The sequence below is a fragment of the Petromyzon marinus genome, unplaced genomic scaffold, assembly GCF_048934315.1.
Source record: "Petromyzon marinus isolate PM22_M1 ecotype Great Lakes invasive population unplaced genomic scaffold, UKy_Petmar_22M1.pri1.0 PM_Scaffold_7, whole genome shotgun sequence".
NCBI classification, from domain to species: domain Eukaryota; kingdom Metazoa; phylum Chordata; class Hyperoartia; order Petromyzontiformes; family Petromyzontidae; genus Petromyzon; species Petromyzon marinus.
Window position 1 is genome coordinate 2,237,814 of NW_027423677.1, and position 26,128 is coordinate 2,263,941.

Sequence of the window (26,128 nt, forward strand, 5' to 3'; positions counted from 1 at the left end):
TAACTTATTAAATATTTAAACTTGTTATATACAATAGAACCCCTCTTAACGACCACCCCATGTTCACGGGTAATCCCTTAACGATAGGCCTCCATAGAGCCCAATGTTTACTGTATAGTAGTGGTGTATAATAGTGGAGTGCCTCTGTAGAGACCAATGTGTTCCCTTACCGATCATTCCCATTGCTAACGACGGGCTGCTGGTTTATTTTCCTTGACACGAGATCAGCAAGGTATCATGGTTCATGTGTGGCAGTTTCACCACCTGTACGCGATCACGACAGTCGACGCGGCTGACCGGGCCCCACGTTTGTGGTGAGGCACCACGGGGGCCAACGTTTTCATGGAGAAATTTGAAACTGATGCCATCCAGACTGCCACTCTACGCCCGACGTTATGGAAGAGGTACGTGGATGACACTTTTATCATCTGGCCACATGGCCGGCCTGCTCTAGACCAATTCCTCGACCACATCAATTCCATACACCCAGCCATCAGATATACCATGGAAGTCGAAAAAGATGGCAAGCTACCCTTTGTGTATGTCCTTATTAAAAGGAGACCTGATGGTTCAATGAGCCACTCTGTCTACAGGAAAGCTACCCATACGGATGCTTACTTAAAACCGGATTCCCACCACCATCCATCCCAGAAGAACTCCCTCATCAAGACTATATACCATTGTGCCCAATGCATTTCCGACCAGGAACACATTGCCAGTGAACTCAAGCACGTACACCAAGCTCTCAAGGCTAATGGTTACTCCGACTACACAATCCGCAAAGCCATCACTCCAGCCATGAAGAAGAATCCTCTTGAGGAGCCATTCAAAACCATCACCTTACCCTACATTGCGGGGGTCACAAAAAAGATCTCCAAAATCCTGAATAAACACTAGATCCAGGTCCAACTCAACACAGTACATAAAATCCGTGATCTGGTTCGTCTGTAAAAGATGTGGTTCCAGACATACAGTACCCGGGCGTCTACAAACTAAGTTGCCTCTGTGGTAGCAGTTACATTGGAGAAAACAAACGACATATCTCGGACCGCATCCGTGAACATAAAGCAGACTTGAAACATGGTAGGACGAACACCTCAGCCGTGGCAGATCACTGTTATAATTCAGTGGGCTCACATGACATTGACTTCTCTAAGACGGACGTTCTCTGCAAGCCATCCGGCTACCATGAGAGATTCGTTCATGAGGCCATCCACATATACAAACACAGAGACAATTTCAACCGAGAAGATGGATTCTGGCTTAGTAACCATTGGAAAGATGTTATAAACCATTTCGGTTCTTAATTGATTGTATTTTATGGTGACTTTCAGACCGCAGTCCATTCACTGGCACTGCCTCTTAATACCTTTCACACGACGGTCAATGGTATGGTTTATAGCATGTTATATAATAATAAATAGTATAACATTGTAATGTTTAACATAATTCATAAGGCAATATATAGTATCGTAATTGTATAGTGAATATACAGCAGTGTGGTATACAGTAGGGTTGGTAGAATAATACAGTGTAATATTACAAGTCTAACATTTTACAGCCTAAAGTATAGGGTAGTGTAAAGTAACGCATTTTATAATTCAAGGGTGGGTTTGTCTATGGTAGTGTATATTATGGTGAATAGTCGTGTAATGTTGGAAAATTTTAGTTGGAGACATATCAATATACTGCATAATGTTAGAGCTTACATTGGGCTGTGTATACGATATAATACAATGTAGTTTAGATTGGAAGGTATAACATTACAATGTATAGTAGTCTAGTTTATGGCATGGTTGTAACGCAACACAGGACAGAGCAGCGCATCGTGGCTGTTTCTCCCCCCTCCTCCGTTCCGAGCATGGATGGACTCGTCCGTCTGAACGAGGCTCGTCGCTCTCCGTGGTGCTAACGTTGGAAAGAAGGAAAAAACCGCCACCCATTTTTTCGCCATAGGGCATTGTAATGTATAATGACTTATTGTTAGTAGCTCAGCTGATTGGAGAGTATATGGAGTTTATTGATAACATTGATGTAGTTTATATTTTAGTTTTGTTAATTCGTTTACTATATGGTATTCATTATATAGTGTAGTGTATACCCAGTTACTTTATGTTTATAGCTCAACTTATTGAAGAATATATTGAGTACATTTATTATATTGATGTAGTTTATACTTAGTTTTTTTTCACATCGGTTTCATTGTATAATAGTTAGGTTGTTGCAGTCCTTTAGCGTCCATATACTAAATGCCTCTGTTGATATGTAAACTTTGACTTTAACATAGCTATTTCCGTGACCAGTCGCATGCTAATCCCTCACATTAACATCATGCTAATCTCCCAGTTACATGCTAATTTCTGACTTTAACACCCTGCTGATCCAACACTTTAACACAGCTATTTCAATGCTAAATTATCCTGTTTGATATGTAAACTCCTTTGTCAAGGCGCTTTACCTCTCCCACCTAACTTAAAAGACCCTGCGAATTTTAGCAGCAGTTATTGAAGCGCTGTCGTCCCGACAGTTCTGTTCCTTCACCTGAAGAAGGCTACTTGTGTTGTGGCCGAAACGTCGTGAGAATTTTATTTTTTATTATGTTTTATTTTTATTATTTTATTTCCATTCTACGTGACTTTACCGAAAGAACCAAGAAGTTGCATAAAGTTGTTGCATGCTTGGGCTCCAGATGCCGAAATTACCTTTTAAAAAACGGCTACCAGTCTCATCAGATCTCAGAAGCTAAGCTTGCAGCGCCCAGCCCTGATGGTAACCCGGGGATACAAATTAATGTGGAGAAACAAATGTTCGCTTGTGACGACCAAGACTACGCCTGTCCTCCGAAGGACAGGCCTCACTGTTTCCGAAGACTTTTATTTTCAGGAAGGTCCTGCCGAGTTTTTTGCAGTAGGCAGACGATGTTGTGCTGTGCAGTGCCAAAGAGTAAGCTCATGCAGCCGGTCCACCCTGTCCCCTCTCCTCCCTTCGGGACGGGTCGGTAACAATCGCGTTCAGAAACACCCTCCAAGTCATAACACAGTTCAATTTCTCAATCTGGAGGTCAGCTCAAATCTGTACTGTGGGCGTTCCCTTGTACTCTACTGTGTACGTGGGGCTCTGGGTCCAATCCCCTGATCACCATTGCATTCACTTGAATAATAAGAAATTCTCCTGGCCACCCATAGAAAATAAGAGTGCACAATTATACGTGTGATTCATCACAGGCGAGCTCACACCGGCTACACTTACAGCTTAGGGCCTCGCATTAAGAGAGGGGGGGGCTCTAAATACGAAACAAGAAATGGACTCAAGGTTTTGAGTTTTAACATAATTGTTTAAAAAAATTAAGATCGGTGAGAAAAAAAGACTCTCCAAAGCAGTGATTTTCATTCTGCTTACAAAAATATACAGGCATTCATAGAAGGGGCCTCTTAAGCTTGACAATGGCATAGGGCCCCAGCAAGCCATCATCCGGCTCTGCTGCCGAGTGTCATCCCAGTGAAGTAATTTGCAGGTAACTTTAGCATTGGGATGCTTGGCCAATACCCAGTTACATTGTGATAGTGTGTTTTCTAGCTACGTGAGCAAACTGGATAACCCATACAGAACAAAGGGGAGAACGTAGAAAACTCCACAAAGTGCCAGTCGGATAATTAACCAAGGCCCTTCTTGTTGCGAGGGTCAAAGATCACCGCTGCACCACCCTGCCACCTGAAACGATAATAGTTCGCTTATAATTTTTTAAGTGTGCACAGTTACACCCGATAATCACATATCATCTCAAGCATTTGAAAAGGGCACCCTCAGTGGCAACTGTTCTCTGTGTGACACACGGTTATTCAGCACCTAACCTGCAAGCAGGTCAAGTGCTGTTTGCTGCGAGAAATCCCAATTGAGTGATTCCCATTGAAGTTTTTTTACATGCCAATTTTCGCCTGTGATGCTGACAAATGATGGCCATCCTTTATTTTACATAATGTCTTGGGATCGTTTTTATTTTTTTACATTGAATTTTAGTGAGTAAATCACGAGCCCGTTACAGTGCGCCACGGGACTGCACGTCATTCGAGTGGTGCATTCACAATGCAACCGGACCATTTATTAGTAGGGGCTGACGCGAAGGGGGGAGTGAGGCCCGTGCCACCCCATAAACTGGGGAGGGGGGGAAAGGGGGGCATTGTGACAGGCGTAGAAGAGTTGTAGTTGTAATCTGCTCCACGTTTGTCTTGATAAAGGAGACCTGTGCAACCTGCTCGGTGTGTGACGTGCGTGCTCCTCGGTGTGACGTGCGTGCCGCTGGATGTGTGATGTGTGTGGGTGTAGGAGAGGCCCATTACCCTGGCGCATGGCAGTCGATGACAAGTACTACCGCTTGATCTGCGATGGCTACTGCATCCAGACACCCCCCTGCTGTCCACCGCAAGTGTAAGCCGCCCCCCCATACCTCCCACGCCAGGTTTTATCCACTGCTGGACTGATGCGTTTTTATTGTCGATGCAGGTGGCTGACGGAGGAGAGTGCGAAGTGTTTGTTCTGGGAGATTCTTTGGTTTTAATTGTAGTGATTTAATTAATTGATTGAACAATTGCTTAAGAGTGAATTATGTGATATGTGTTATTGGCAGTGAGTTGTGCTGGCTGGTTCAGTGTCGTTGACATTGCCATCATGAACCCTCTTAGTCTGGAATGTCCTACTTCCAGCCGTACGTGATGTTGCGACCCACAGACTCCTCACATACAGTGAGGGAAAAAAGTATTTGATCCCCTGCTGATTTTGTACGTTTGCCCACTGACGAAGAAATGATCAGTCTATAATTTGAATGGTAGGTTTATTTGAACAGTGGGAGACAGAATAACAAAAAAATCCAGAAAAACGCATGTTAAAAATGTTATAAATTGAGTTGCATTTTAATCAGGGAAATAAGTATTTGACCCCTCTGCAAAACATGACTTAGTACTTGGTGGCAAAAGCCTTGTTGGCAATCACAGAGGTCAGACGTTTTTTGTAGTTGGACCACCAGGTTTGCACACATCTCAGGAGGGATTTTGTCCCACTCTTCTTTGCAGATCTTCTCCAAGTCATTAAGGTTTCGAGGCTGACGTTTGGCAACTCGAACCTTCAGCTCCCTCCACAGATTTTCTATGGGATTAAGGTCTGGAGACTGGCTAGGCCACTCCAGGACCTTAATGTGCTTCTTCTTGAGCCACTCCCTTGTTGCCTTGGCCGTGTGTTTTGGGTCATTGTCATGCTGGAATAACCATCCACGACCCATTTTCAATGCCCTGGCTGAGGGAAGGAGGTTCTCACCCAAGATTTGATGGTACATGGCCCCGTCCATCGTCCTTTTGATGCGGTGAAGTTGTCCTGTCCCCTTGGCAGAAAAACACCCCCAAAGCATAATGTTTCCACCTCCATGTTTGACGGTGGGGATGCTGTTCTTGGGGTCATAGGCAGCATTCCTCCTCCTCCAAACACGGTGAGTTGAGTTGATGTCAAAGAGCTCCATTTTGGTCTCATCTGACCACAACACTTTCACCCAGTTGTCCTCTGAATCATTCAGATGTTCATTGGCAAACTTCACGCGGGCATGTATATGACCTTTCTTGAGCAGGGGGACCTTGCAGGCACTGCAGGATTTCAGTCCTTCACGGCGTAGTGTGTTGCCAATTGTTTTCTTGGAGACTATGGTCCCAGCTGCCTTGAGATCATTGACAAGATCCTCCCGTGTAGTTCTGGGCTGATTCCTCACCGTTCGCATGACAATACGAAGCCGTAATTTTCACAGCCCCGATGTGTTATATGTAATTTTTGTTGTGACTGAAATTATGTACATTATATAAGCGATATAGTTTGAAGAGTTGCGATGATTAGAAGGCTCGTGTAGGGGCTAATGTTGACCAAACTGTCGATGATTTCCCTGCACTCAAGTATACAAACGGGAGAATGTGGAGCGCCATCTGCAGTTGGAAATGATGCGTCGATAGCTCAAGGAGCTGGAGAAAGCCACGGCCACGGTCTCCACCAACACCACCACTGCCTCCAACGCCATCCTGGCAGCCACATGCAGTTCCGCCGCCACCACCAGTGATGCTGTTGGGAGATGCATCGCCACCCCCACCCCGACTGCTTCTGGCATAGATTCAGCGCTGCCACCCCAGCTGCTGCTGGCATCTCCAACACCGCCACCACCACCCCGGCTGCTGCCGGGAGATCCAACGCTGTCATCCCAACCCAGCTCATGCTGGCAGATGCACCACTGCCTCCCCAGCTTTTGCTGGGAGATCCACCACCACCACCGCCTGTGCCAAAGCCACCAGGTTCGGCAAATTGCGTAAATTTATTCGAGAACTTCACTGGTCGGCTACTGCTGGAAGATCCACCGCCGCTACCCCTACATCTGCAGGCCGATCCACCACCGACACCCCTGCGTCTGCAGGCCGATCTACCGCCGCCACCCCAGCGTCTGCATGCCAATCCACCACCACCCCAACGTCTGCAGGCCAATCCACCACCACCCCAACGTCTGCAAGCCAATCCACCGCTGCCACCTGTGGGTCTGCAGGCTGATGCACCTTCACCACTCCTGGGACTTCATATTCAATACCCGTTGAGAAATACAATTGAGATTCTTGCATTATGTGTAGTCATTACACTTTCGGTGTTTTGCTTTCACTGGTGTTTGTCACGCCAAAACAAAGGTCACATGTTGCTTTCGGGAGGTTATAGCTGGGAGGGAGAGGACAAGTTTGGCAGAAAAGAACCAGAGCTTTGTATGAAGTGATAGGCCATGTAACTTTTATACGGCGCTAAACAGCTGAAAAAAAGGATATGCCACTGAACTAATTCAGAGTAAGACCTCCGCTCTGAAATCGGAGCTGGTCATAAACAACTGCCCAGATATGGGAATACCTCCACTCTTTCCACAACTACTTATCATGCGGAGTTGAGGGGGTGGAGTCCTTGAAGACATACAAAATATCAAGGCAGGTACTGCTTTGATTTATTTGGTAGGGCAAACGGTAAGGCCCTACCTCTTATTGGCACGATCCAGGTTCACCATCAGACTCTCCCACTCCTCGAAGTGAACAGCCATTACGAGATCATCACCAACATCATCAGCATACAGATCATCCGTTGTTCTCTCCTTCCAGATTAAGAAAAACCGTGGGGCATGTTACACGTTAACATTATTGATACATTACGATTCGTAGATCAAAGTAGATTTTAATACAATCAGTCCTCGCTTAGAATGCCCCCGTAGAACACTGATTCGTTACAGTGATAGGTGTGGGGCCAAATGTTCTGGACTGACTTCTACCACCAAGCCAGCTTCACAACATTTGCGCGTTTCTCCGGTTTCCTCCTACGTGCCGAACCCTGATGCTTGAAATTGTCCAAACATCTCAATGCAGCAAGGAGCTAATAATGAGTCTCGAGACTCAATGTGGCTCTCCTGGGTACAGAAAGGATATTTCTAGATTTTATTATATTTATTCATATGATTCAGCGTAGCAGCTGCACTGCGATGTGCCAGCCTTGCCACTGTGTCATGGTGGTAGTGGTGGTAAAACCGATTCGGAATAATATGTTCAGTACGCGTCGTGATTTTTTATTTTAAAAGTGTTAATCAAACGAGTTGCAGTGACGTCATGGCCGAGTAAGCAGCAATGACCGCTCCAACCCCTACATTATTAGAACATTACCTTTTTCGACCCAACATAACCACTCGCTTTCCTGTTTGATAGTTTTCCTATTTTTCTACCTGGACTCAGGCACTTTATAGGGGGCCTTGGAAAGCTGGTTTTCTACTTTGGAGCTTCCTAGGACGATCCACAGCCTCCTTAAGTGTAGGGTCCTCAGTAAGCAACTCGAGCCTGACCTCATGGCTAGGCCAACGGGACCTTCCGCCTGTATCTTTGTGCTCCATGGAAGACAGATCCCCTGGGAAAAAAGCCATAGCTTTGTCTCCCCTCCCCCCCCCGTTCAAGTTGACACCAGAGATCGCGGTGGGAGGAACGAGCGCTGTTACAAGCCCTTTTGTAAAAAACAAAACAAAGAGAATACTGCCCTTATTCGGGTCCTCAACGAGATGTCGAGTAAGGTTTGCAGGACAGTGAAGTTTCAGGAGGCAGCCACATATGACCCTTCAGACTATGCTAGACGAGCAGAGCGGTGCAATGAAGACCTACGAAGCCAGGCTGCTGGAACCTGAGGAGGCCTACATCAGACTGGACTCTAAGGGACGGGAGTGCCAAGTAAACCATACGGCCTCCCGGAGGGGGTCGAGGGCAACGCTCCTCAAGATGCTCTATCCTACATTCGGCTACATCTGCTCCAAGTTCCGGCATTCCTCTCTACAACTGGGCCATCACCACCTACACGAGTCGGCGCTGCGCTGTGACCACGGCGTGCCTCCACGCGTGCCTGTCGACAGTCGTCCTCAAGACTGCCCGCATCAAACGCGAGCTCATCTCATTCGTATGGCAATGCTTGCTTCCCGCAGAGCAGACTCTTGTCCACAAACTCTCTCGCATATATGTAGCGTCATAAATGCACATCCTATACCGTCGGTATACTTACCTGCATTTGCGGGCACAAGCCCATAGGGGGTGCCACCCTCAGCCAGGCCCCAGGTGAGGGGTTGGGGGGTTCTTCCAGAGCCCCCTGGAAGGTTCTAGAGAGGGGGCGGTACCGGGGGCGGAGAGCCCCCGAGAGGTGTATTAAAGGGGCACCTCTGGGACAGCTCGGGGCAGTGCTCCGAAGACGAAGAACAGAAGACCAGCCTAGCTAGGACACTGGGACCCGACATCCTTATAAGGGTCGGGGCCGAGCGGGGACCAGTGGTCAGGACCCGCACCTTGGCTGGGTCGGGTCAGAGTAGCCTCCCTAGCTAGGACCCTGGGACCTCGAGTCCGACGTCCTTGTAAGGGCTGGGTCGAGCTCGGACCAGTGGTCAGGACCCTACCTTGGCTGGGTCGGGTCAGTTAGCCAACCCTAGGGCATGGATAGCCAGAGGGCTGAGAGCAAGGTTAGATCAGTGCGAGGGCACGCTAGCCCGGAGGCTGTACCTCCCTAGATAGTGGGAGTTAAGGGGAGTTCTGTTCAAAGTTACAAATAAACCGTGTTGCCTCTAAAGACGTCTCCAGTGTCCGTGGAACCCACTACATATATATGCATTTTTATATTTTGACCACTGTGTAATAAACACGTTGCCTGCGTGCGGCGACACTGGATGCTTTTCCCTCTTCCTTTTCCTCATCCCTTCACCACAGAATGAACACGGTAACGCGGTCATGCACCTCGGGGGGGGGGGGGGGTTCAGACATTTGTGACGAGGGGGAGGGGGGGGTTTGAGAAATGTGACGTCACATCAAAATGCGCAACTTTAAGTATAGAATTGTTATAACACTAATTGTTATAACACTCCTACAACATTAGTACAGCGCCACGCACTACAATGACAATAGTTGAAGCATGTTTTATTTTCAAAATGGAAATATGGTTTTGGGGGGGGGCAGAGCTTTGTGACGTCATATTTGAGGGGGGGGGTCTGACTTTTTGTGACGCCGAGTGACGAGAGGTCAAAAATTGCGTGACGTCATTTATGGACGGCCCCTCAAGTGAATGGCAAAATTGGTTTCGATTTACGTTGTTTCACTTACCGTCGTGTTTTTCAATGTACTAAATCGAGAACTTCAGTGCTTGGGGGATTTTGGAGCTGGCTCACCGCCTGGGCTGCTGCTGCCTTCCCACTCGGCTGTGGTTGCTCGAACCTCCGAGTCGTTCATAGCTCGTGGCTTCTAATATCGGAAGGAAGCGGTGATCGTCTTTGTTCGATGGCCAAGAGCTGCTGCTTCGAGGATGACCGGAGTTTGCGTGATGATCGTTTATGCTCCTGGACACGAGATCAGCAAGGTGTGATGTTTCATTTGTGGGAGTTGCACCGCCTGTACGCGATCAACCGTCGACGCGCCCACCCGGGCCCCACGTTTGCCGTGAGGCACCATGAGGGCCTCCCCGACGGCCAGGGCCTGCGCACGGTCGGAGTGGGCAGAGGCCGGCGTTCGACTGGTGGTTTGAAAAGAACACGGACAAACATTCGAGCTCACGCTTTTGCTTTGGCAACAATTTTCGTTAATTGGGCTCCGAGCGGCTCAACAAGCCTGGAAGCCGGCGCATTTAATCACCTCCGAGATCGAAATGTGGCAAATCGCATGCTAATCAGGAGCAAGTTGGCCCAGGGATTGAGAATCAAATTTGCATGTGAAACGGCGGTGCAGGACTCGATTCGAAGGCGAGTGAATACTGCGCTGTGGTGCATTGCAAGTGGACATTATTATCATCCAACAGTGACCAGCATGGTGAAGTATGGTCAAACTAAACCTGACATCCAACATCACGTGGCGAGATGTTCATCCAGCAGTGGAAAACGTAACTTAAAGTAACCAAAATAACAGAAGATGCATGGAAAAGAAATCGGTTTAATTTTGTATATAAACGCGTATAACTCATGTGTACATGCTTGTGAATATACGATTCAGCTAAAAAATGTAAAACACATTTACACAAAGTCGCAAAGACATCAACTCCCTTAAATCTTTACCACTACTCCAGGAGCTCAGAATTATTGCCCAAGTACTGTATATACGTGAGCAAAGTTATAACCATTTACGAAACAATTTGAAAACGTGTCAATATTTTGTCAGAAATTATCTTTGCACGTCTAAAGGACAAGAGAAGCTGTAACGAAATGCGCATTTGTAAACGATTAAACCTTAAAATTTTCTGACACCGACATTTTTTCCAAAAACATTCCTTGTGTGATTGCACAGAGTCCGATGAGGGGTGGGGTAGCTGTGTAAAAAATACCTGAGGTGAAATTCTTCATTAAACCGACGATTTAAACAGCAACAGCTCGGGTAATTTTATACTCTGTTCCATGCAGCTGACCGCTGCCCCTTCATACAGTAAATGGCATCCTCACAAGAATAAGTAACCTAACATCCCTTGCAGGGAATCCTCTCGCGATAAAAAAATATCTTCCATTTGCCATCCATCACGAGACCCCTGCGGGTGTCACCGTGCACAATCATACTTCGAAGCTCTTGCTCGGATTCCCCAGAGCTTTGCCCTCCGAGTGGCCACCCTAATGGCCCACTCCGACAGGCCAAACTTGGCACAATTGTAGGTTTTCAACTATAATACACGTTTTATGGGTTAGATCGTTTAAATATATAAATGTGTTGTTGAACCCACCACCACCCGACAGCCAATTAGTAAGGTTTGTCACATAAACAGAACATGTCAATTCGTTACTAGTACAGTCCACCAGTGTGTTGGAGAGCAAAGCCACACCATTTACAATCTAAGTACAACATTTCGCCAGCACTAACTAGCTTCATCAAGCGACAGCCATCACTTGTGAGCACTTCTTTCGCGAATTGGGAGGGGAATCAATGAATGCATATGACTACGGGTATCCATTGCCGATTGGGTTATTTATATGTTAATCAACACACATTATGCATGCGCATTAAGGAACGAGGATTCTCCACGAATCTGGCTGTCGCCTGATGAAGCTGGTTGTAATTACTGGTGAAACATTGTACTCAGATTGTAAATGTTGGGGCTTTGCTCTCCAAGACACTGGTGTGATGTTACTAGTAACGAATTGGCACGTTCTGTTAATGTGACAAACCTTTCGAATTGGCTGTGTCGGGTGGTGGTGGGTTTACCGACACATTTAAATATTTATTACGCGATCTAACCCAAAAAACCTGTGTTATGGATATTGGTCGCGAAAGCCTACGTGTTAAACTGGTTTTCAACTGTTAGATCAGTGGTAGCTGATATGTGAATCGCGATCCATGGGTGGATGATCGCAAAAGATTTGATTGTGGATCTCTGGACAAATAGGAATTAACACCTCTAATATAAAGCAATTCTTGTTATAGCAGATGGCAAAACAAAATCCCCGACTAAGAATTAATGGATTAATAATATATATCTTAAACCAATAGATCGCACTAGCACTTGGCATGTCTACAGTGTTCTATTAGTCGGTTAAATCCATCCGGGTAACTGTTGGTCATATATTGCTGGTAGATCACGGAACATGTTGAGATATACCAGAATGGATCACAGTGCTTTGTGGGTTGGACACTGCTGCGTTAGTCAATAAACACCACCGATTCAGTAACCAATATTTTTGTGAAATCACCTTCATCACAAGGGGGTCAGTGTCTTGGCTGGCAAAGAAGTGAGGCATAAGATATCCTAAACCTTTCATACATCTTGACGCGTATACACCTTCATTGGCTGATTGTACTACCATTTGAACCGCTGCGACAGGAGAACGAAGAACCGGTGACCTCTGGATTGCAAGTTCAGAGTGCAAACCGTCTGTTACTTCAGGGTAACATTTCTCATAACCGCCACTGCTTTTTTTTCAATTGTTCACCTCTGCTTGCGAGCACAATGTACACTTAATTAACTCTGCAGATGTAAAACCCAGAGTGTGTGCCCACTCATGCACCTCCTCCGACATCTTGTTGACACCGCATCCACGATACACTAGTGCTGTCTGGGTTTCTTAGGCCGGGGAGAAGGCGAGCCCCATGGGGTGGACTCCGCAGGGTTGTAGCCTGGAATCTGTGACAGCGGACACACAAATGGCACAAACGTACAACGAAGATAGTCACCCAAATAAGCCTTTAACAGACTGTGCTGCTGTTAGGCGGCATGGCCCACGAGGGGGTAAGTGGCCAACACCTCTCCCCAGTGCTGATGTTTACACACTGCACCAGGTACTCATTTAAGAAAGAGTTGACCTTGGGTAGGCAAAACAGCAGTTCAGATAATCCTCACTGGTGTTGGCGGTGAGTGGGAATTGGGTTGCCGGGTTCATAGCGCAGCGTGCTAACCACTACACCAATGCTCTCACACACACACATGCGAGTATTTCCAACACAAGTGATACGTTATTATTACACTTATTAACACTGAAAAACTTCGTCAAGTCTGAAGACTTTTGAGGAACAGGGGGAGAGAAGATGACAACTCCACACAGTAACACTCTAGTTGGGAATCAAACCCAGTTTTCTTGCTGCAAGACGCAGGGGTTTACCAATGTGCCACCCTGCCGCCCATGGCGATACGTAAACTACCTTAATACCAGTTTCAATGCATGATTCTTTTTAGATATGGGAGGAAACCAGAGAACCCGGAGGAAACCCATGCAGAACAGACTCATGGAGTTTTGTTAAGACATCTGATATCTACCAAGGCTCCCACACCCTGACTTAGCTTGGTATTTTGAGAACTCGCATTCATCAACAACAGCCCCAAACGATCATTTAAATAGGTCACGTTTCAGATAATGGCCCTTCTTGTGCAATGAACTAGGGCCATAATAAAAATCTAATTTATACAGCACCTTGGATATCGAAATATCTCAAAAAAGCACTGGACATTAAAAAACTACTCAAGTATAGATACAAGCAAATAGAAATAAAGTAAAAGCCGATAATAACAATAATGACAGTGATACTGACACTTTACACAGCATGCAAAATGTAATAAAAGCTAATCATAATGATTCCCCTCACAGTAATAACCAATCAGAATCCAGGAAAAGCCAATTAATAACGACGTTTTCAAGCTGGATTTAAACACACGGACAGTCACAACTGATATAGGTAGGGATAGTATCCCATAGGCTTTGGATATACAGTCTGTTCTATAATACGGTAGTTGCGTACCTCAAGAACACCGCGTTTTGGAAAAATCGTGTTATAATAAATAATATATTATATGGGGTAAAGCGCATTCCGCAATAACGCGTGAGATGCGTAACACAGGCTGAACAAAGACTAAGGAACGTGGGTAGCATCTAGAAGCATCCAGCAGCATCCCGCCTTGTGTGATGCTACGCCGAGGCAGCCGTTACACAACCGCTTATTCCTAATCGCGCGACGTAGTTCCATTCATTCAACCGAGTTAAATACAGTTCAGATCCGCGTTATAAAAAAAAAATGCGTTCCCTCATACGTTCATCATCGCGTTATATCCAATTTGCCAGTTACAGGAGGTATAGGACAACAGACTGCAGCTCAAAATGCTAGCTATACATATATTTTTTCCATCCAAGACCGGAGTTTATATTTTATTCCTGTGTTATAAGGGTATTAAGTTCAGGGGCTAAATGCCAATGGATGGGTCTGATAGCCACGGGAGAGCCTCAGGAGAGAGTTTGTGTCATCTTGCCACCCCCTCCATTGAAGGAGCGCAGACTACAGTGGTGTAAAATGTGGTCCATAGTTTGGGTTGCATGGCCACAATCGTACAGGAGCTTGTTTTTAATGCACTGCTATGTATCTGTATGAGTTTCTATGAATCTCTAGGAATCATAATGGGTCTCTCTGTATCTCCTATGTATCTCTGTGTCTCTATGGGTTTACTATACGGTCCCACAGTTTGGGTTGCATGGCAACAAGCGCTATGCTGTGGCTTGTGTCATTAATTTTCGGCCCGCTGACGTTCCGATGCGGCGAGCGTTTGTTTTTTGTGCACTACTGCTGGCGCAGCAAGCAGCAACAGCAGCATGGTCACAATACAAATCGGTGGTATTCCGAGGTTGCGCGTCGCGCCGCACGGTGAGTACCTCCGGGCGGACGAGGTGCATGCGGATCCGCTGGTGCTGCAGGTTGGACGAATCCAGCGACACGCGCACGCGGTCGAACATGTTCAGCGCGATGCCCTCCACGCACAGTGTGAGGCCCTACACAAAACACAAAGACATCTCTAATGTAGCCTTAACAGACTGTTGGGGCAAGTGCTGTTAGCGAGGAGCACAGATGAAGGCCGGCACGGCACACAAGGGGGTGGTTTGCCAGCGCCATGCCCGGCCGCCTTTGTCTCCCCAGTGGCGATGTTTACACACCGCAGCAGGCATTCAATTGAGTTCCGAGTCAACCTAGGGGAGGCCCAGGACCGGTTCAGATAATCATCACTGGTGTTGACCGTGCGAAGGAATCGAACCCAAGTCGCCAGGATTGTAGCACAGAACGCTAACCGCTACACTACCGCTGACTGCTCTCTGCCAAGTGCCCTGCATACAAGTACGGATTGACGTGAACCCAACGTTATTATTCATACAATTACAAGGGTCACTCAGAAAAGCCTCACTGATTCTCAAAACGTTTGCATTCAAGGTCACTGCTACGTTTTTGTAAAAGGAGGCGAACGATTAATATGTGCTCCCCAAATAAGTAATTTGCATGTAATTTGCCAACCTTGGACCATGATGCTGGCACACGAATAACGTTACAGGATCTTTTAACGTCCACTGTTAAAGCGGATAGCCTGTAAATATTTTACGCTTAATACACACCACAGTATTAACCGGAGTGGCCACCGAGTTTGAAACGCAAACCTCCACAACACACAGCGAATGCAATACCGCTTGGGCCACCTCACCGCGAGCTGAAAACCAGGCATGAGAAGCCGATGGCTGCAATGACCAAACCAACCGAGGGATCGTGATGTGCGGGCCAGCCAAGGAATTTTAAAGCCTTATTTGGCCATCATTAAGGAGTAGATGCAACCCCCCTTAGGTTATATGGAGTGTACAATTGCAGTTAAGAACATACCTAAAATATGGCTGCAAATGTTGACCCTTTTGAGCTTCTGGTCCAAATTAGGCTGTGTGCATTATCCACGCAGAGTGACAATGTAATGCGGCATACAAGGCATGCTGGAAAGGACCGGATCCACTGATCACAAATGTGCTTTTTGCCATCTAGAGATCACTTTTTGCATCAACTACTATTTCCCTCATTTGTTTTTATTCTACAAGTACTTTTCTGCCCTTCGAGTTTCTCATTGTTTACAGAAGGCATTATATTTTCTCTATAATTCTTCCGGATCTGAGGGATTTTACTGTATTTTTAATGTGATGTCCTCTCCGTGACAATACGGGCTCCGTCATGGCAGTTATTTCCAAAGCAAATTTAATTGTGACCGTTTTATATTTGAAACGCATTTACATCATTTAATTCAGTTTCAGTTTATTTTGGTATAGCCCTGTGAGCCATCCGGCTCTAATGTATCCACCGGTGTAACTTCCTCTGTAATAGTCCACACTGCCAAATGGCAAAAAAAACGGAGCTTCGTATCTCACTGCGTTCTTCCACCTTAAACCAAGTGTCTGTGTGTCTGATAGAAACCTAATCGTAGAGAGATGGTCAGGGGGCTTGGGTCCCAGTGCATTAAGCCAGTCCTGGGTTTAAATGCAGAATTCAGCCGTTCGGGAAATGCCAATGCCTCCCGGTTAAGTGAACACATGCCCTACCTCCTCGTCGAAGGTAACGTTGAGCTTGAGATCTTTGGAGTCAAAGAAAACCGTCCCCTCCAAGCCGTACTTGGGAATGAGCACCACCACGGCATTCTTGCGCACAAACAGCACGAAGCCCTCTTCGCTCACCACTCCCTTGCTCTTGAAGAACAACTGAGACCACAACAACAACAGCCGTTAATCACCGCTATGTGGCCAAGAGCAGACACACGCGCATCACTTACCAAGCCCATAATTACTTAACAAAATTTAAGGTAATTTTCCGCATCCCCCCGCTAATTTATTCCAGTTGTGCTATTGGCATCATGTCATGGGGATTATTTTGAGTTCAATCGTGAAGGTACAATGTCAATTGTATTGACTATAATCCTCCATCACCTGACAGAGCCAATCAAATAAAGTTGTCACATCATGGGCAAATGTGCCAAGTGACGAGGTTTTTCAGCAAACACAGAAGAATGCTGAAAAGCAATGTCAAGTGTAGCCAACCAGTACAGCCACGGCACCACCACACGTAAGCGTGCGAATAGAAAACAATTGATTCTTACTACACGCACAATACGATGCCTGCTTTCGTGACCTTAAAAATGGTTTTCAAGAGACGAATGGACTCATTATCAGGTGCCTAAGCACACGCCGTGCAAGCTCCACGTGGCCCACACTTCCGCCTCCCACCTGCGTGTGGAAAGCTACATACGAGCGTTGGGCGTACTGCGCCATCTTGTGGCGGTAGTTGAGGTTGTTGCAGAGCTGCTGCTGCTTCTGCTTGTCGGTGAGCGCCGGGTACGTGGGGTCGGCGCCCACGCACACGGCCAGCAGCCGGTGCACAATCACATCCGAGTATCTGTAACGGTACAGGGAGACAACAACAACAATATTCACATTTGTTGTAGCCTCTATTTAATATGAAGATTAAATTTACAGTAGATACAGGCTGCGGTATGGCCACGAGATGCCAACGGAGCAGCGGTATTAATCCACCAAGCACCGCGATTCATTCTGGTGGATCTCAGCGGGTTTCACGATCCACCAGAAAGCTACGCAAACAATGACTCAGATGGATTTAACGCTGTGATAGAATACTGTACTCTGGACATACCACGTTCTAGCACCATCTGCTGGTGGAAATTATCTTTGTTAATGTATGAATTTAATTCTTTGTTGAGGATTTTTTATTTGTCATAAGATGTAACGCAAATTGCTGCCTGCTCATATCTGTGTTCTTATTTAAGATCCACAACAAAATCGTTAGCGATCCATGGCAGAATTGCAATTCACTTTTGGCCGCCGCTGCAACACGGCAATGGATTCTTGATTCTGCACGTCGAACACCGTCACCCTCCTTGTAGGCGTTGGTGTTCTCCGGATCCTCTAGTTTTTCTCCAACACAAGCCAAATAACCATTTAAGGAATTGGCCAAACTTCCCGTTTATAGGACCTTTTAGAAAAATAAGTCAAAATCTGAATCTTTATCCTGGAGAAATCCGATTCGCGATAAAAGCTCTTTTTGACAGATGTCCAGTAGGTAGATGATAGGAGTGCTAAGAATAGGAAAGGTAAACAAATCACTAAAAGTAAATAATAGAAAAAAGATATACAAGTTGTATGTTGAACTTCATTCGCACCGTACGTAGCCAATCGTGCTAATCGGAGGTGTGCCATAATGACAAGTTAACATTGCATAAGTACATCAATTATTAAATACATTCTTAAACTTGGGAAAGGCAGCACAATCCCAGACCACACCAAGACAACAACATAGTCTCCTCAATAATCGCGAAGGTCGATTTCACGCGTGTGCCTGACGCCAGAGCACGTCACCGTCGAATGGGCGACGTGAAGTGGGTGTAGATGGCGGTGGCGAGCCCGTAGTGGTGGGTGTCGGGCTCCATGCCGGAGCAGAAGTAGATGGCCTGCATCATGCAGCGTGTGGCCAGGATGCGCAGCAGAGTGTTGAGGTATGGTGGCGCTCCCGGCACCGCCGCCCGGTCCAGGGACTCGGCCAACGCCTTAGCCGAGTCCACCTGGATCTCGATGTTCTGCGCAAAAAAATCGGGCACACCGGCGTTTGTGAGGTGACTATCCCGCACGTGGCTTGTAGTTCAGTGCTGGGGAAGCAGCAAGGGTTGTGGTGTATTGGAAAGAAAACGTTATTCAGCGCACTTCCTGTGGGCATTCAGGTTTCCATAACCTGGCTTGCCAGGAGAAGGCAGTACAGCAAGTGGATTAATCTACATCTGGCACAGTGCCTGGCTGCCTTCCAGCGTTGTCTGTGGTTCGTCACACCTTTTGAGTTGTTCTGCCTCTAAGGGCGAGTGGAAACTATACGGCTACATCTCAAGATAAAGGTAAAAAGTGCAGCCCTGCAATTGCTCGCTCAGGCCAATACTGACATCGTTTCAAGACACCTCTGCTTCACAGTAGGGGGTAGCACATTCCCACCCATTTTGAGCATAATGTTCATCACAATAAGTCGACCTGATATTTCAACATTTCAGTGCTGGAATTTATCTAAAATTAAATACAGTACTACATTTATCGTGATGGTTTTTTGTTGCTTATTTCTGTGGAGTAGCTGGGAAACGAGCTGAGTCCTTCAACTCCCTACACTTGATAACACAGTATGTTCAATGCGGCTGCTGGATTTTGAAGCCAGGGTCCCAGCTGTAATCTCTGGGTCATAGGGTGACCCAGGTGACCCTTGCAAATGAGACTATTATGGTCTCTTGAGTTATCACCCGGTTAAACCAAAAGACCTCAAACAAAAATTTGAGCCACCCGGCGACCTCTGAATTCCTTGCGAGGAGGATGATATTGATGGAAGGTTAACAGCAATCTAGAGACAGTAGAATCCCTCTTAAAGAGCATTAAAGGATTTGGTCATTAAGCGAGTATAGGAAATACGTGTTAAAAGCTTAATTCGTTCCGATAGCATCGAAAGTTTCCCTTGTTCACCCAAAAAACGTACTTTATAATATTTAAACAATGGATATTAATACATAAAGATACTAACATTATAACCACATCATATTAAAATAAACACTGTTAATAAATGCATTCATTCATTTTGATTTAAAGTTTTCGTGACTGCAGGGATTCATATTCTTGGTTCTTTCGGTAAATTCACGTAGAAGGGAAACAATAAAATAATAAAAAGTATAAAACAATAAAATTCTCACGACGTTTCGACTGCAACACAAGTAATCATCATCAGGTGTGAAAACCACAACAAGAAAATTTGAAAAAAGTGGCGGTTATTTTAACGTTAGCACCACGGAGAGAGATTTCATAAACCATTTCGGGTCTTAATTGATTGATCACGCTTAAGGTGGCTTTCAGACCGCATCCATTATTTTTCGTCTCCCCCCTCCTCTTTTCCGAACATAGATGGACTCGTCCATCTGAACAAACTGTCAAATCTCTCTCCGTGGTGCTAACGTTAAAAATAACTGCCACTTTTTTCAAATTTTCTTGTTGTGGTTTTCACACCTGATGATGATTGCTTGTGTTGCAGTCGAAACGTCGTGAGAATTTTATTGTTTTATATTTTTATTATTTAATTTTTTCCTTGCTATGTGGCATTAATTCATATTTACTGTACCTACAACAGCCCGTCGTTAACAGAGAAATGGTCGGTTAAGCCTACACATTGGAGGCCCGTTGTTAAGCGATTAGTTAACAAGGGTAGTCGTTAAAAGGGGTTCTAACTCTACCTTTGATTTCGCCGCCTTCACCAAGATGTCGTAGTTGGAAGGCGGAGGCGCTGGATGGCGTCGGAGCAGCGCACACTCGGGGAATTCGTCTACGATGCGCTCCGCCACGGAGATGTTGGCGAGCAACATGAACTCCTCCACCATCGAGTTGGTCTCCCTGTGTACACGCACCAGTTTCCGCCACCACAACACATCAACCACAAGGGTCAAGAATCTTTATCTTAGATTATTTTGCTGATAATAAATATCCCACGTGATAAGCCACTTTGTTCAGCTATCATTTGTGGTCAGGGTTTTACTTGGTAAGATAAAAATAGTTTAGTTGTATTTGTATATTTGTTTAAGTTATTTGTTTACCTTTCCAATACTTTGCAATCCTAACGTGTGCTTGTATTGTTTGTTGTTGTAACGTTGTGACCTGCCCCAACTGGACATCTGTGAAAAAAGAGCTTTATAGCTCATCGGATTCTTCCAGTAGAAATATATATTTTGATTCTGATAGAGAGATCTGCACAACAGTCGGATTGCAGTCATGGGAGGTGTCTTGTTGACGAGACTCACTTGAGTTCCTTGGTCTGCAGGTCGATCGGGTCGTGGGTTTCGCTGTCCATGTGGAATCGGACCTCAGGGGATGCCAGAGTCAATGCCCTACGGGTGAAGAAGGGACATGAGCGATTATCATGTCCAGCCAAAACAACACAGAATCTTAATATAAGACACTTCACAAACTCAGATATTTGAGTTGAACATGCACAGCTCGTTAAGTCAATCCACTGCTGGATGAGGGCCACCCCATGCCATGCGGGTCGTGGGGTGGTTTTACCGTACTTAACCGTGGTGGTCAGTACGCGTTGGCAAAGGTGGGGGAGCACAGACATGGGAGCATTAAGTAGAGTAAAACAATTTATGTCACTGCATTGTCCTCTTGCCCACAATGTAGCCCCGCAGCAGCCTGTAACACTCCAATCTAGAAGGATGTTATTAACTAGGTAAAACCTTAACTTCTTTATTATTGCCTTCATTTCCGCATCTCCAGCTTCTTCAGCCTCCCACTCCCAGCCCCGCTCACTTTCCACCCCCCCCCGGCATTTTGCCGTGCTCGCCCCTTTAATCCCTCTAGCAGCACCCCACTTCCCCTACCCCACACCCCCCCTCTCTATCTCTCCCCCCTTGCTCCCCCCCACTCTCTTACCTATATAGCCTCTTGTTACAACAGCCCTTTTTTGCCCACTTCAGCAATTGTTTCTGGCTGTGGTTGTCCCACCTGAAGAAGGACGCTTGTGTTGCGCCCGAAACGTCGTGATTTAATTTACTTGTTATTTTATTTTATAGTTTTACCTACGTGACTTTACCGAAAAAAAACCTGAGTATGAATCCTGTAACACTTGTTTGTGCATGGTATTCACCCAAGCCTCATGCATCATGGGGTCAAAAAAGCAACAGGTGCAGCCTTGCAATTGCTTGCTCAAGCCACTGCTGGAAGAAGGGTGCTCCCATAAGAGGCGGCCCCTCTAGAGATACACCCTTCTACAGTCCCTTTCAATGTATTTTAGCCTACTCTTCCACGCTGGCCGGATGTCTTAGAAGACACGGGAGTAACCACACTTTACCGCGCCACAGGCGACCTGCCGATCGACTAAATGTGGTGCACCCATTAATACTGCTCATCGCTCCAGTGGCGGTGGAGGGGATGAGGATCTTGACAATGAGTTACCCGTTTTGAATGCGCCTCTGCTTGAGGATCTTGGCCAGGGAGTTGAGGCCACGCAAGCTGCTGGTGACCGGGTCCTTCCGCCCGGCGTCGTCCATCATTAGCTGAGCCTCTGCGTACGTCAAAGACGCCTGCGGGGATACGATGAACACACTACGGGTGAACCATGGGGTCCTCGCAATTACACAATGCTCACGCCTGATCCAAGCCCAAGCCAGAACTCAACAGATGTCTACGTGGCGCCCGATGACCACTGAGGGTTACGCTCACCCAAAGACAGCAAAATTTATATTTTTTTAATTCTCAAAGCTGGAATTTAACCAAATTTAGTGCAATGTAATTTGGTGGTCTTTTGTGCAGTGAGTTTAACACATAGGCTTTCGTGACCAATATCATCCATAATACAGGTTTTTTGGGTTAGATTGTGTAAATACGTAAATGTGTCGTTAAACCCGCCACCACCCGACACAGCCAACTAGTAAGGGTTGTAACATAAACAGAACGTGGCCAATTCGTCACTGGTACAATACACCGGTGTGCTGTACTCGTGACGAATTGGCATGTTCTGTGTTTTGTGCAGTGATTGTTGACTGGACAGAGACCATCAACTCACTACTTTCATGTCCTACCTCGCACCTCCGATTAGCACAGTTGGCTACGTATGGTGCAAAAGAAGTTCAACATACATACTACCACTTGTGAACCCGGTTCATCTCGCTACACTTGTGAACCCAGAGGTGCAAGCTCAACGCTCTGACCTCTCAGCCATCCGGAAACCTCAACTGCACTAACATAGCAAGGCACCGATACAATACACGTGAAAGCAAACGAGAGTTTTACAAAAACTGAACGTCTGTGGGGGGGGGGGGAACTCACCTTGGAATTGATGATGCTCTTGGTAAAACGTGTACTCACGATCTCAGCCTTTGGAGTCATCTCCCATATGCACGAGAACGCCAGCCTGCACGCGCACAGCACATGCATCGTGGCCATTCACCGTCGAGTGGCGGAGTCGTCGACATTGGACTGGTGCAGGGTGTTCACTCAGGAAAGCCTCGCAAAGTCTCGAGACTCTTTTTCAGGAGGGTCTTGCCAAGTTTTTGGTAGTCGAGTCATTCTTTCAGCAGCGGGATGTTTGGCCAAATACCGGTTTGGGTTGTTACAAATGACTCAACTGGAATATATACGTAGCAACCATTGTTCGAATGCAAAAGCTTTGCAGTACCCTCCCGAAGTTATGAGATTCAGTGAGGCTTTCCTTGGTTAAGGATCATAGTAGTAATAACACGTTTATGTTAGCGATGAGAGGAAACCTGATAACCTGGAGTCAACCCATGCTAAATAGGGGGAGAACATACAAAAGCTACATGGAAAGGCAACCAAGTCGGGCATCAATCCTAGGCCATTCTTGCTGTGAGACACGTGTTACCATTGTGCCATCCTGGTTTGGCTGCTTATGTATGTACACATGCTAGTGTGGATCTGTACAATGACACTTTAACAGTGCCACGCATCATGGGATTACATGTGCACCTGGCAACAACGCACGTTAGCTGCTGAGTATGGGTTGCAATGTGCGCACTCGCGAGTTAACAGTTGTTGGTGCATCTCACCGGTCGACGTTGGATCTCAAGGAACACAGGTTTGAGCTCAATAACTCTGGCACCATATCAATCCTCTGCAGGCGCACAAACACAAACGCAACAACTTCTCTGTCAATAAACACAATCTGGCAAATACATATGCACCAACTCAACGAGTGTTTTGCAAGCAAACCCACACATGATTAAGTCACCTGCAGGTAACTGTTCAGCAAGGAGATGTTTTCGCGAATGCCAGTAAAGATTGTATGGGTTTTATTTAGAGGAAATCTGATGAATCCAGAGGAAACCCATTCACTAACAGGGGGGAGAACAAACAAAACTGCAAGCAAAATGGCACAAGAGTTGAGTAATCAAACCCAGCGTCTCCTTGCTGCAAGGCACGAGTGTTACCACTGCGCCGATAGCCTGCCGCTCATGATGTCACGGTACATCATATGATAAGAAATCCGCAAAAATCAACTCGTTTAAAACATCATGAGATATATTTAGCATTGTTGTTGCACATTTTTTTATTCTAATTCATTTTTAAGTTATCGTCATTCATACGGGAAGTACTGAAAAGCACACAAAAAAGTGTGGTGAAAATGTCAAATACAATTACAGTTGTGGGGAAACTGGTACCGCGATGATCGTTACATCATAATATTTTACATCATGTCGTAAAGTTAAGAATGAAAAGATGAAATCGGCAGGTCGTAAAACACTTGATATTGTGGCAAGAAGAAATCCACATCTCACCTTCTCACACAGGTAAACTGTGGTACCACGCAGAGATGCCTCCTCATCCAAGGCATTCCCCGGCCGGATAAAGTAGCTCACATCGGCGATGTGTACCCCAACCTAGAACACACATTAATACACCGTCACCACCCTCACATGCATGGATGTGTAATGACAGGGTGATACCTGCCGGCCTGTAAGGGTAATTAAGGTTATAGCTGCATTACATAATGCCTTATTATGAAGGGGCGTATCTGGGGTAAAGGTCAACGGCGGAGTCAGTCGAGAAGCTCCGGGAACCATCCCGAAGGGCCTAGAAGGTTCTAGAAAGGGGGCGTGGCCAGAGGTGGAGCTTGGCCACTCCAGGCAGATATAAAGAGCACCGAATCAGAACTTCGGGGCTGTTAGCGTGGGGTATGGGTCCTGGTTGCGTCGCTACCGTCGTCATCTCTTTGTCTTCGACCACGTGGCTGGTTCTTCTGCAAGAGCAGCTCTGTCTCCGCCGCTACGCTCGTCAACCAGCCAGCGTAGCTACGCAGGACGGAGATGGGCTGCGTGCTTGTACAGCCTAGGTGTAGCCGCGTTACGAAGTGTATCGCCCTGTGTGCTTTTAATAAATAAGACGCCTTCTACTAGACGTCTGTCGGAAGTCACTCACTCCACATGCATGCATAACCTCCACCATAGCCACTCCAACCAAAGCACAATAATGTGAAATGAAATGCACACCCATTACTACCTGGTGCATTCATTGTGAACCAGGCATTCGGCCAGTGACGTGGACACTTAGGCCAGTGGGGTCTTAGCCATGGCTTGGCTCAGGCTTGGCTCTCGCGCAACATGCATTGAGATTATTTCTATTATTTTGGCTGCTATAAATGTCCAAATGATGGGCCACTTTGTTGAGCTATTCAGTTGTGGCCAGGTCACTAATCAAAAATAAATCAATACCTCAGTGGGCTTTTCCTGGTAAGATGGGGATGGTTTAGTTGTATTTGTTTGTGTTTGGGTTATTTGTTGATCTTTCTTGTACTTTGCACTACTATTATGTTTTTGTACTGTTTGCTGTTGTAACGTTATTACCCGCCTCTACTGGACATGTGAAAAATAGCTTTATAGCTCATTGGATTCCTCCAGTATAAATATTCTGATTCTAATTCTCAATAAGCCACATCAAAGCAACGCTTAAAACCCAAGCTGCCTCTAAGCATGGTTCCAGCCCTGAGCCTCCGTGTCCCTTGTGCCTCCACGTATATCTCTGCATGCTCCCAGCCACGCTCAGAATTTCCGTGAGCTGAGCCTGAGCCAAGGCATAGCTGAGCCACTCATACTTCTTTGGAGGCAACGGAGCAGATCAAGCCAGAACCAAGCCATGTTGAAGTCAGTCCTGAGCCGAGCAGATACCAAGAATACGGGCACTAAGGCAACAATGTTTGGAAACTTAATAACAGGAATATTGTCCACCCCTTTGTCAATCCACTGCAGGATGAGGGCTTCTCCATGCCGTAATGGGTTGCGATTGTCATTTGACCTTGCTTTGTTACGATGGTCAATGCAGGTGGTGAAGGGGAGAACTTGGGCAGTTTTTTTTAGATATCACTCTGTACCGGTGTTAGCCATGACTGGAACTAAACCAGCTTGACAGGATGAATGTGCAGTGCACTTATCATTGTGCCACTTAAACTCCCCTTGTAACCTCCGCTAGCATTGACAAAACCATGAAAGGAATAGGCACGAATTACCGCGACCGTGACCACGATTACCACCACCAAATGAATACCTCGGTGTTCCCATTGTCGAGCGGTTTGCAGTGTAGGGCATCGTCGATGTCTGTGCAGCCTGGAGGATCCACACTGCAGATGGACAACGCACGAAGGTCCTCCCTGCCAGCCTGGTCCTTGTACGGGACACACACAGCACCAGGTTCAACAAAACGCTGCCTTACAACAAACAAAACACAGGGTGAGCCATACATGGGTAAACCAACTTCATTCTAATGGCGTTCTATCTTCTCAATAGGCGACTG

The 26,128-nt window shown here is 46.3% G+C and overlaps 1 protein-coding gene across 1 annotated transcript; it reads right to left on the reverse strand.

Annotated features, from left to right (window-relative positions):
- Nucleotides 1-17,910: 17,910 nt before the first annotated feature.
- On the reverse strand, nucleotides 17,911-20,224 carry LOC142923771 (exosome complex exonuclease RRP44-like). Its single transcript, XM_076064751.1, has 2 exons — nucleotides 20,068-20,224; nucleotides 17,911-18,393 (listed from the first exon to the last, which is right to left on the reverse strand). Exons 1-2 carry the CDS (start codon nucleotides 20,209-20,211, stop codon nucleotides 18,172-18,174), a joined length of 366 nt encoding a protein of 121 aa, XP_075920866.1. The 5' UTR covers nucleotides 20,212-20,224; the 3' UTR covers nucleotides 17,911-18,171.
- Between the last annotated feature and the right edge of the window lie 5,904 nt (nucleotides 20,225-26,128).